The 12,810-nt window shown below is 40.3% G+C and overlaps 1 protein-coding gene across 1 annotated transcript; it reads left to right on the top strand.

Moving 5' to 3' along the window:
• Positions 1–9,191: 9,191 nt before the first annotated feature.
• Positions 9,192–12,299, top strand: eIF2D (eukaryotic translation initiation factor 2D). The gene is made up of 9 exons (XM_046629234.2): positions 9,192–9,410; positions 9,624–10,002; positions 10,283–10,543; positions 10,683–11,018; positions 11,086–11,228; positions 11,318–11,398; positions 11,466–11,670; positions 11,770–11,938; positions 12,070–12,299. The coding sequence occupies exons 1-9, from the start codon at positions 9,355–9,357 to the stop codon at positions 12,132–12,134; spliced, it is 1,695 nt and encodes a 564-aa protein (XP_046485190.1). The 5' UTR covers positions 9,192–9,354; the 3' UTR covers positions 12,135–12,299.
• The last annotated feature ends 511 nt before the right edge of the window (positions 12,300–12,810 follow it).

Here is a 12,810-nt window from a genome sequence, read left to right as displayed (position 1 = left end):
AAATCGCGAAAATTTTCGCCAAAAATGCAAAGGGGTTAGCCTTACTTTTTTTTCATTTTTCGACCAAAAAATTTTCGGTCTCAGATTCGATTTGTATGACCCTTTCCTGACTAATTGGACTTCCAGGAACTCAGAAAACGCAGCGAAAAGAGCGTTGGGTCAACATGAGAGAAATTACGAAGGAAAAAGCACCTGCACAAAAATGTCGAAAACACAGGTTCTCGTTTTTCGACTCTAACTTTTGATGCGTTGATCGCAGCGTATTGGGACTGCACCCAATCGATTTCTCTCGCAAAATTACGTCGAAACGGTGCCAGATAGAATTCATTCCACCACTTTTCAAAATCGCGAAAATTTTCGCCAAAAATGCAAAGGGTTAGCCTTACTTTTTTTTCATTTTTCGACCAAAAAATTTTTGGTCTCAGATTCGATTGAATGACCCTTTCCTGACTAATTGGACCCCCAGGAACTAAGAAAATGCAGTGAAAACAGCGTGGGGTCAACAGGAAACAAGTTACGAAGGAAAAAGCACCTGCACAAAAATGTCGAAAACACAGGTTCTCGTTTTTCGACTCTAACTTTTGATGCGTTGATCGCAGCGTATTGGGACTGCGCCCAATCGATTTCTCTCGCAAAATTACCTCGGAATAGTGCATCAAAGAATCTATTCCAGCACTTTTCAAAATCGCGAAAATTTTCGTCAAAAATGCAAAGGGGTTAGCCTTACTTTTTTTTCATTTTTCGACCAAAAAATTTTTGGTCTCAGATTCGATTTGTATGACCCTTTCCTGACTAATTGGACCCCCAGGAACTGAGAAAATGCAGTGAAAACAGCGTGGGATCAACAGGAGAGAAATTGCGAGGGAAAAAGCACCTCCTGAAAAACGTCGGAAACACAGGTTCTCGTTTTTTGGCTGTAACTTTTGATGCGATGATCGCAGCGTATTGGGACTGCACCCAATCGATTTCTCTCGCAAAATTACCTCGGAATAGTGCATCAAAGAATCTATTCCAGCACTTTTCAAAATCGCGAAAAGTTTCGTCAAAAATGCAAAGGGGTTAGCCTTACTTTTTTTTCATTTTTCGACCAAAAAATTTTTGGTCTCAGATTCGATTTGTATGACCCTTTCCTGACTAATTGGACCCCCAGGAACTGAGAAAATGCAGTGAAAACAGCGTGGGATCAACAGGAGATAAATTGCGAAGGAAAAAGCACCTCCTGAAAAATGTCGGAAACACAGGTTCTCGTTTTTTGGCTGTAACTTTTGATGCGTTGATCGCAGCGTATTGGGACTGCACCCAATCGATTTCTCTCGCAAAATTACCTCGGAATAGTGCATCAAAGAATCTATTCCAGCACTTTTCAAAATCGCGAAAATTTTCGCCAAAAATGCAAAGGGGTTAGCCTTACTTTTTTTTCATTTTTCGACCAAAAAATTTTCGGTCTCAGATTCGATTTGTATGACCCTTTCCTGACTAATTGGACTTCCAGGAACTCAGAAAACGCAGCGAAAAGAGCGTTGGGTCAACATGAGAGAAATTACGAAGGAAAAAGCACCTGCACAAAAATGTCGAAAACACAGGTTCTCGTTTTTCGACTCTAACTTTTGATGCGTTGATCGCAGCGTATTGGGACTGCACCCAATCGATTTCTCTCGCAAAATTACGTCGGAACGGTGCCAGATAGAATTCATTCCACCACTTTTCAAAATCGCGAAAATTTTCGCCAAAAATGCAAAGGGTTAGCCTTACTTTTTTTTCATTTTTCGACCAAAAAATTTTTGGTCTCAGATTCGATTGAATGACCCTTTCCTGACTAATTGGACCCCCAGGAACTAAGAAAATGCAGTGAAAACAGCGTGGGGTCAACAGGAAACAAGTTACGAAGGAAAAAGCACCTGCACAAAAATGTCGAAAACACAGGTTCTCGTTTTTCGACTCTAACTTTTGATGCGTTGATCGCAGCGTATTGGGACTGCGCCCAATCGATTTCTCTCGCAAAATTACCTCGGAATAGTGCATCAAAGAATCTATTCCAGCACTTTTCAAAATCGCGAAAATTTTCGTCAAAAATGCAAAGGGGTTAGCCTTACTTTTTTTTCATTTTTCGACCAAAAAATTTTTGGTCTCAGATTCGATTTGTATGACCCTTTCCTGACTAATTGGACCCCCAGGAACTGAGAAAATGCAGTGAAAACAGCGTGGGATCAACAGGAGAGAAATTGCGAGGGAAAAAGCACCTCCTGAAAAACGTCGGAAACACAGGTTCTCGTTTTTTGGCTGTAACTTTTGATGCGATGATCGCAGCGTATTGGGACTGCACCCAATCGATTTCTCTCGCAAAATTACCTCGGAATAGTGCATCAAAGAATCTATTCCAGCACTTTTCAAAATCGCGAAAAGTTTCGTCAAAAATGCAAAGGGGTTAGCCTTACTTTTTTTTCATTTTTCGACCAAAAAATTTTTGGTCTCAGATTCGATTTGTATGACCCTTTCCTGACTAATTGGACCCCCAGGAACTGAGAAAATGCAGTGAAAACAGCGTGGGATCAACAGGAGATAAATTGCGAAGGAAAAAGCACCTCCTGAAAAATGTCGGAAACACAGGTTCTCGTTTTTTGGCTGTAACTTTTGATGCGTTGATCGCAGCGTATTGGGACTGCACCCAATCGATTTCTCTCGCAAAATTACCTCGGAATAGTGCATCAAAGAATCTATTCCAGCACTTTTCAAAATCGCGAAAATTTTCGCCAAAAATGCAAAGGGGTTAGCCTTACTTTTTTTTCATTTTTCGACCAAAAAATTTTCGGTCTCAGATTCGATTTGTATGACCCTTTCCTGACTAATTGGACTTCCAGGAACTCAGAAAACGCAGCGAAAAGAGCGTTGGGTCAACATGAGAGAAATTACGAAGGAAAAAGCACCTGCACAAAAATGTCGAAAACACAGGTTCTCGTTTTTCGACTCTAACTTTTGATGCGTTGATCGCAGCGTATTGGGACTGCACCCAATCGATTTCTCTCGCAAAATTACGTCGGAACGGTGCCAGATAGAATTCATTCCACCACTTTTCAAAATCGCGAAAATTTTCGCCAAAAATGCAAAGGGTTAGCCTTACTTTTTTTTCATTTTTCGACCAAAAAATTTTTGGTCTTAGATTCGATTTGTATGACCCTTTCCTGACTAATTGGACCCCCAGGAACTGAGAAAATGCAGTGAAAACAGCGTGGGATCAACAGGAGATAAATTGCGAAGGAAAAAGCACCTCCTGAAAAATGTCGGAAACACAGGTTCTCGTTTTTTGGCTGTAACTTTTGATGCGTTGATCGCAGCGTATTGGGACTGCACCCAATCGATTTCTCTCGCAAAATTACCTCGGAATAGTGCATCAAAGAATCTATTCCAGCACTTTTCAAAATCGCGAAAATTTTCGCCAAAAATGCAAAGGGGTTAGCCTTACGTTTTTTTCATTTTTCGACCAAAAAATTTTCGGTCTCAGATTCGATTTGTATGACCCTTTCCTGACTAATTGGACTTCCAGGAACTCAGAAAACGCAGCGAAAAGAGCGTTGGGTCAACATGAGAGAAATTACGAAGGAAAAAGCACCTGCACAAAAATGTCGAAAACACAGGTTCTCGTTTTTCGACTCTAACTTTTGATGCGTTGATCGCAGCGTATTGGGACTGCACCCAATCGATTTCTCTCGCAAAATTACGTCGGAACGGTGCCAGATAGAATTCATTCCACCACTTTTCAAAATCGCGAAAATTTTCGCCAAAAATGCAAAGGGTTAGCCTTACTTTTTTTTCATTTTTCGACCAAAAAATTTTTGGTCTCAGATTCGATTGAATGACCCTTTCCTGACTAATTGGACCCCCAGGAACTGAGAAAATGCAGTGAAAACAGCGTGGGGTCAACAGGAAACAAGTTACGAAGGAAAAAGCACCTGCACAAAAATGTCGAAAACACAGGTTCTCGTTTTTCGACTCTAACTTTTGATGCGTTGATCGCAGCGTATTGGGACTGCGCCCAATCGATTTCTCTCGCAAAATTACCTCGGAATAGTGCATCAAAGAATCTATTCCAGCACTTTTCAAAATCGCGAAAATTTTCGTCAAAAATGCAAAGGGGTTAGCCTTACTTTTTTTTCATTTTTCGACCAAAAAATTTTTGGTCTCAGATTCGATTTGTATGACCCTTTCCTGACTAATTGGACCCCCAGGAACTGAGAAAATGCAATGAAAACAGCGTGGGATCAACAGGAGAGAAATTGCGAGGGAAAAAGCACCTCCTGAAAAACGTCGGAAACACAGGTTCTCGTTTTTTGGCTGTAACTTTTGATGCGATGATCGCAGCGTATTGGGACTGCACCCAATCGATTTCTCTCGCAAAATTACCTCGGAATAGTGCATCAAAGAATCTATTCCAGCACTTTTCAAAATCGCGAAAAGTTTCGTCAAAAATGCAAAGGGGTTAGCCTTACTTTTTTTTCATTTTTCGACCAAAAAATTTTTGGTCTCAGATTCGATTTGTATGACCCTTTCCTGACTAATCGGACCCCCAGGAACTGAGAAAATGCAGTGAAAACAGCGTGGGATCAACAGGAGATAAATTGCGAAGGAAAAAGCACCTCCTGAAAAATGTCGGAAACACAGGTTCTCGTTTTTTGGCTGTAACTTTTGATGCGTTGATCGCAGCGTATTGGGACTGCACCCAATCGATTTCTCTCGCAAAATTACCTCGGAATAGTGCATCAAAGAATCTATTCCAGCACTTTTCAAAATCGCGAAAATTTTCGCCAAAAATGCAAAGGGGTTAGCCTTACGTTTTTTTCATTTTTCGACCAAAAAATTTTCGGTCTCAGATTCGATTTGTATGACCCTTTCCTGACTAATTGGACTTCCAGGAACTCAGAAAACGCAGCGAAAAGAGCGTTGGGTCAACATGAGAGAAATTACGAAGGAAAAAGCACCTGCACAAAAATGTCGAAAACACAGGTTCTCGTTTTTCGACTCTAACTTTTGATGCGTTGATCGCAGCGTATTGGGACTGCACCCAATCGATTTCTCTCGCAAAATTACGTCGGAACGGTGCCAGATAGAATTCATTCCACCACTTTTCAAAATCGCGAAAATTTTCGCCAAAAATGCAAAGGGTTAGCCTTACTTTTTTTTCATTTTTCGACCAAAAAATTTTTGGTCTTAGATTCGATTTGTATGACCCTTTCCTGACTAATTGGACCCCCAGGAACTGAGAAAATGCAGTGAAAACAGCGTGGGATCAACAGGAGATAAATTGCGAAGGAAAAAGCACCTCCTGAAAAATGTCGGAAACACAGGTTCTCGTTTTTTGGCAGTAACTTTTGATGCGTTGATCGCAGCGTATTGGGACTGCACCCAATCGATTTCTCTCGCAAAATTACCTCGGAATAGTGCATCAAAGAATCTATTCCAGCACTTTTCAAAATCGCGAAAATTTTCGTCAAAAATGCAAAGGGGTTAGCCTTACTTTTTTTTCATTTTTCGACCAAAAAATTTTTGGTCTCAGATTCGATTTGTATGACCCTTTCCTGACTAATTGGACCCCCAGGAACTGAGAAAATGCAGTGAAAACAGCGTGGGATCAACAGGAGAGAAATTGCGAGGGAAAAAGCACCTCCTGAAAAACGTCGGAAACACAGGTTCTCGTTTTTTGGCTGTAACTTTTGATGCGATGATCGCAGCGTATTGGGACTGCACCCAATCGATTTCTCTCGCAAAATTACCTCGGAATAGTGCATCAAAGAATCTATTCCAGCACTTTTCAAAACCGCGAAAATTTTCGCCAAAAATGCAAAGGGGTTAGCCTTACTTTTTTTTCATTTTTCGACCAAAAAATTTTTGGTCTCAGATTCGATTACGTATGACCCTTTCCTGACTAATTGGACCCCCAGGAACTGAGAAAATGCAGTGAAAACAGCGTGGGATCAACAGGAGATAAATTGCGAAGGAAAAAGCACCTCCTGAAAAATGTCGGAAACACAGGTTCTCGTTTTTTGGCTGTAACTTTTGATGCGTTGATCGCAGCGTATTGGGACTGCACCCAATCGATTTCTCTCGCAAAATTACCTCGGAATAGTGCATCAAAGAATCTATTCCAGCACTTTTCAAAATCGCGAAAATTTTCGCCAAAAATGCAAAGGGGTTAGCCTTACGTTTTTTTCATTTTTCGACCAAAAAATTTTCGGTCTCAGATTCGATTTGTATGACCCTTTCCTGACTAATTGGACTTCCAGGAACTCAGAAATCGCAGCGAAAAGAGCGTTGGGTCAACATGAGAGAAATTACAAAGGAAAAAACACCTGCACAAAAATGTCGAAAACACAGGTTCTCGTTTTTCGACTCTAACTTTTGATGCGTTGATCGCAGCGTATTGGGACTGCACCCAATCGATTTCTCTCGCAAAATTACGTCGGAACGGTGCCAGATAGAATTCATTCCACCACTTTTCAAAATCGCGAAAATTTTCGCCAAAAATGCAAAGGGGTTAGCCTTACTTTTTTTTCATTTTTCGACCAAAAAATTTTTGGTCTTAGATTCGATTTGTATGACCCTTTCCTGACTAATTGGACCCCCAGGAACTGAGAAAATGCAGTGAAAACAGCGTGGGATCAACAGGAGATAAATTGCGAAGGAAAAAGCACCTCCTGAAAAATGTCGGAAACACAGGTTCTCGTTTTTTGGCTGTAACTTTTGATGCGTTGATCGCAGCGTATTGGGACTGCACCCAATCGATTTCTCTCGCAAAATTACCTCGGAATAGTGCATCAAAGAATCTATTCCAGCACTTTTCAAAATCGCGGAAATTTTCGCCAAAAATGCAAAGGGGTTAGCCTTACGTTTTTTTCATTTTTCGACCAAAAAATTTTCGGTCTCAGATTCGATTTGTATGACCCTTTCCTGACTAATTGGACCCCCAGGAACTGAGAAAATGCAGTGAAAACAGCGTGGGATCAACAGGAGATAAATTGCGAAGGAAAAAGCACCTCCTGAAAAATGTCGGAAACACAGGTTCTCGTTTTTTGGCTGTAACTTTTGATGCGTTGATCGCAGCGTATTGGGACTGCACCCAATCGATTTCTCTCGCAAAATTACCTCGGAATAGTGCATCAAAGAATCTATTCCAGCACTTTTCAAAATCGCGAAAATTTTCGCCAAAAATGCAAAGGGGTTAGCCTTACTTTTTCTTCATTTTTCGACCAAATAATTTTTGGTCTGAGATTCGATTTGTATGACCCTTTCTTGACTAATTGGACCCCCAGGAACTGAGAAAATGCAGTGAAAACAGCGTGGGATCAACAGGAGAGAAATTGCGAAGGAAAAAGCACCTCCTGAAAAATGTCGGAAACACAGGTTCTCGTTTTTTGGCTGTAACTTTTGATGCGTTGATCGCAGCGTATTGGGACTGCACCCAATCGATTTCTCTCGCAAAATCACCTCGGAATAGTGCGTCAAAGAATCTATTCCAGCACTTTTCAAAATCGCGAAAATTTTCGCCAAAAATGCAAAGGGGTTAGCCTTACTTTTTTTTCATTTTTCGACCAAAAAATTTTCGGTCTCAGATTCGATTTGTATGACCCTTTCCTGACTAATTGGACTTCCAGGAACTCAGAAAACGCAGCGAAAAGAGCGTTGGGTCAACATGAGAGAAATTACGAAGGAAAAAGCACCTGCACAAAAATGTCGAAAACACAGGTTCTCGTTTTTCGACTCTAACTTTTGATGCGTTGATCGCAGCGTATTGGGACTGCGCCCAATCGATTTCTCTCGCAAAATTACGTCGGAACGGTGCCAGATAGAATTCATTCCACCACTTTTCGAAATTGCGAAAATTTTCGCTAAAAGTACTGTTTCTTGGGCCAAAATTTTTCGTCACCGATATGATTTGTGTGACCCTTTTCTGACTAATCGGATCCCAAGGAACTGAGAAAATGCAGTGAAAACAGCGTGGGATCAACAGGAGATAAATTGCGAAGGAAAAAGCACCTCCTGAAAAATGTTGGAAACACAGGTTCTCGTTTTTTGGCTGTAACTTTTGATGCGTTGATCGCAGCGTATTGGGACTGCACCCAATCGATTTCTCTCGCAAAATTACCTCGGAATAGTGCATCAAAGAATCTATTCCAGCACTTTTCAAAATCGCGAAAATTTTCGCCAAAAATGCAAAGGGGTTAGCCTTACGTTTTTTTCATTTTTCGACCAAAAAATTTTCGGTCTCAGATTCGATTTGTATGACCCTTTCCTGACTAATTGGACCCCCAGGAACTGAGAAAATGCAGTGAAAACAGCGTGGGATCAACAGGAGATAAATTGCGAAGGAAAAAGCACCTCCTGAAAAATGTCGGAAACACAGGTTCTCGTTTTTTGGCTGTAACTTTTGATGCGTTGATCGCAGCGTATTGGGACTGCACCCAATCGATTTCTCTCGCAAAATTACCTCGGAATAGTGCATCAAAGAATCTATTCCAGCACTTTTCAAAATCGCGAAAATTTTCGTCAAAAATGCAAAGGGGTTAGCCTTACTTTTTTTTCATTTTTCGACCAAAAAATTTTTGGTCTCAGATTCGATTTGTATGACCCTTTCCTGACTAATTGGACCCCCAGGAACTGAGAAAATGCAGTGAAAACAGCGTGGGATCAACGGGAGAGAAATTGCGAGGGAAAAAGCACCTCCTGAAAAACGTCGGAAACACAGGTTCTCGTTTTTTGGCTGTAACTTTTGATGCGATGATCGCAGCGTATTGGGACTGCACCCAATCGATTTCTCTCGCAAAATTACGTCGGAACGGTGCCAGATAGAATTCATTCCACCACTTTTCGAAATTGCGAAAATTTTCGCTAAAAGTACTGTTTCTTGGGCCAAAATTTTTCGTCACCGATATGATTTGTGTGACCCTTTTCTGACTAATCGGATCCCAAGGAACTCAGAAAACGCAGCAAACAGTGGCCGTGGCCGGTCAAACTACCACTTCTCGTGTTGTCATAATCTTCATAATCGTCTTTTTGAAACTGAGCAACGCAGCGTTAATGAGGCGGGAAATTTCATCACGCTGCCTTGCCATTCGTACTTGATCGTGTGTTCCCAAATACATTTCACTACAGGGAGCGTCTTAGGGAACACTTCTTAGTGCCCCGTTGGTATATAGAATTTTGTTGCATATCTGCAGGCCACAACTGATTCTGACAACATTCTAACGTATGATCATACGCATTCATACGTATGATGCGTTGACTGTTCAAGGAAGGCAGTAATAACCATAAGACATCAGTAACTCTCGTTTATTTTCCGTCAAATACAGTAACTGTGTGTGAAAAATGTTCATTAAGGCATTCAAGGTAAAAAGTAACAGTCCGCTGAAAGGTTCTGAAAGGTAATATCGTAGTGAAATTATCATCACACAACAAGCAGAGAATTCTTTCGGAAGTTAGAGGTTATATTTACACCATCTCTCTATTACTTGAAAACTTTTTACTTTTTTACTTTTTTGATCCATGTTGAAACAGTACTCCTCGTACCACTCATCCATTCATTCATGCATTCATCTCTTCCTCCTTAAATTATCAAAAGCCTAATCATTTTGCAGAAAGAAATTGTACTCTGAAATATCCGCAACGTTTCCAAGCCTCAGCGATGAACAAATTCAAAACATACTGCCAAAGAAAGAGGCGGTCAGTTCAATAAAGATAATGACTCACAGTGGGGAAATTGGCAAACTCTTCTGCGCCTCGGATGTCCCGATGTTCTTTCAACTCGACTCAGGCATCTATCCCACCGTCTATACTCTTTGGCAGTACCCAGACCTCCTGCACAGCTTCACTACTCATCATGCTGTAATCCAAAAGCTTGCCAGCGGCGCCGACCTTATGTTGCCAGGAGTTGTTCTTGAGGGTCCACCATCCCTTCACGCTTACGGGAAATTAGAAAAGGGATTTCCGGTGTCTGTCAATACCTCTGACAATAAGGTTTTCTTACTTTTCTAGCGCTACAGACTTACCTGATTACAAATTTCTTAAAAATATCATCCAATGTGTTAACTAACTAAATCTTCACGTTGCAATATATACCAAAATTCCTTGTACTTCATTCTGAAGTACCCGCAATACAAATGAACATTAATGAGGGATAGATATTATTTATTAGAAGAGGAAGAACACTTTATATTCACATTATTTATTAGACTTGCCAGACATAACATAATACTACGTCAATCATATTATAAAGTTTCTTCTCATCTTTATTCAGGCAGCAGTTGCAGTTGGCATCACTGCTCACTCCAGTTATGATTTATACATGGCAGGGGGCCGCGGTAGGTGTGTAGAAATATTACACGCACTTGGCGATACTCTTTGTCAACTGGGAAAACCACCTATGAGACCAAACTTGGGTGTACCATTTGCCCAAGAAGAGGTAGATGATGATGACGAAATCATGCCGGAGAAACTCCAGGAACTCGATATCGCAGAAGAAATCAAAACTGAAACGATAAAGGAACGTTTAACAGAAGTATGAAGCATATGGAATGCATTCTGAGTTCTCAGTATTTTAATCCAAGTTGTATTCATAATTCACAGTATAGCAAAAAATGCTAAAAAATAGTCACTATAACACACACGTAATCAATTATCGATGTATTTACTGGTAGGAAAATACGGATGAAAACAGGGAACACGAGGAGAGTGTGAAGAGTGTGGAAAACGAGGTGCCTAGTGAAAAACTTGACCCCATTCAACAGATGGACAAGCTTTTGGAGTATTGTTTCCTAAAAGCGTGTAAAATCTCGATAAAAAAAGGGGACCTGCCAATGCTCTCGTCAAATTTTTTTAAAAACCATTTACTAGCTGTTTGTCCACCTGATCAAACTATAGATGTCAAAAAGTCGAGCTACAAAAAGCTGTCCGTATTCTTGGCTAGCATGAAATCTAAGGGTATAATCAACACCTCGACTATGAAGGGCGTCGAGACGTTGCTGTCTGTAAAGGTATAAGAGCTTGGATAAGTTAGAGGTGAATAAGTCTATTGTTTCTATATGTAGATGCAATTTCCAGACCGACCATCCGTTAATAAGAGAATTAGTGATAATGGAAGAACGTGCGCCAGTTGAACCTGTTGTATCGAACGTTCCCGTTGTTGCAGAGTGTTACAGAGTTACGGCAGATGTTTTTCCTGTTTTATCGAAATTCGGATGCGAGTAAGTAAAATGCCGTTGTTGCAGTACTTGAAGTAGCTCGTTCTTATTTTTCGTTAATTTTCCGTCTTGTTTTCCTTGTTGTAATACAGCAAAGGGGACATTCTGACTAGGGCCGAAGTGCGAAAGTGCTTCACCGAATACGTGAAAAAAGAAAATCTTCAAGATGGAAAGTGAGTTTCATAAGCATGAAAGATCAATTTTTCAGGCGCGAGTTTTAATTTCTGTTTTCGATACCAGGATTTTGACTTTAAATCCACAACTGGCCGGCATATTGCGGACAAAAGAACACCAGGAAACTCTGGGCTGGGAAGATGCGCTCAATAAGTTCATCGGCAGAATGACCCATACTCATCAAGTGACAGTTGCTGGGACGAGGTTGGTACGGAGCGGAAAATTGGAACCAATAGATATCACAGTCGCTACTAGGTCTGGAAATAAAAAGGTTCATTTTCAATTTTTTATCTTCAAAGATCAAATTTTCCAAGGCTTCTATTCTTGTTGAAGTTGATACAACCAAATGTGTGTTTCATTCTGTTCTCAGGTGACATTGGTGAACAACTTAGAAACCTTTGGTATAAAATTGCAAGAATTTAGCAAAGAGTGTCAAGGAATTGGAGCCAGCGCTACAATAACTGATGTACCTGGGAAAAAAATGCCTAGTGTGCTTGTACAAGGCAACCAAGTTCTCTACGTTTACAAATTGTTAACCGGTAAGTAGAAAGCTTACCTTTTTTTTGCACATTCTGTTAAAATCTTTTCACACTTCGACCTGTTTTTACTAACGCCAGCTAATTTAAGGATCTGTGATACCGGATACTAATTGTTGTATTTCGTTTTTTAGAAAAATACCAGATAAATAAGAAGTATATAAGAGGCCTCGAATATGCACCCAAACAACGAAAGTAACATGCGAAATGAGATCTGATGGAAAGTGAGAGTTACAGTCACCATAAACGATCAAAAAACATCATCAAACTGTGTATATTATATAAATATAAAATGCTACGTGCTCTTCTGTGAAAAAATAAATTAAGAAAATTTATAGGTACTAAATACAAAACAATCGTCCTAGTTCTTTGCATTATGCGTGTTTGTTATTTATCTCCTTTAAAATAACATCAATACAGCACCAATATCAATGGCTACGGTAATTTTTTGGGTCTGGTCTAAACTGACTTTACAAAGAACATTTTTTTATTATGCAATCGAAGTTCGGTGATTTGTTTGTTATCACTGTTCCTTCAATCGTCTACGTAGCGTTTTCCGGAATCAAGGACTGACGAAGCTTCTTTCGACATTCGTCAGAATTTGACGTCTTCAACGAAACTGCAACCCGTATCTTGAAGTTAACGAGGAATCTTTTATCTTGCTGCTGTCTTGACCTCCATTCTTCGACCAGGATAACATCAAGTACGAAGTCGAGCTTAACGGATAAATTGTAACGAATTTCGCGTCTCAATTACTCTTAGAAGATACTTTTAAAACTTGTGACAAAATCCTTGAGAAAATAATTACTGCAGTACATTGTACAAACAAATCGCAACTGGAAGCATGAGATCAATATGGCTGCCGCTGACACGCT

Source organism: Neodiprion pinetum, chromosome 5 (assembly GCF_021155775.2).
Source record: "Neodiprion pinetum isolate iyNeoPine1 chromosome 5, iyNeoPine1.2, whole genome shotgun sequence".
NCBI lineage: Eukaryota > Metazoa > Arthropoda > Insecta > Hymenoptera > Diprionidae > Neodiprion > Neodiprion pinetum.
Note: the sequence above shows the minus strand (reverse complement) of the source record. Positions and strands in the feature narration are given on the sequence as shown.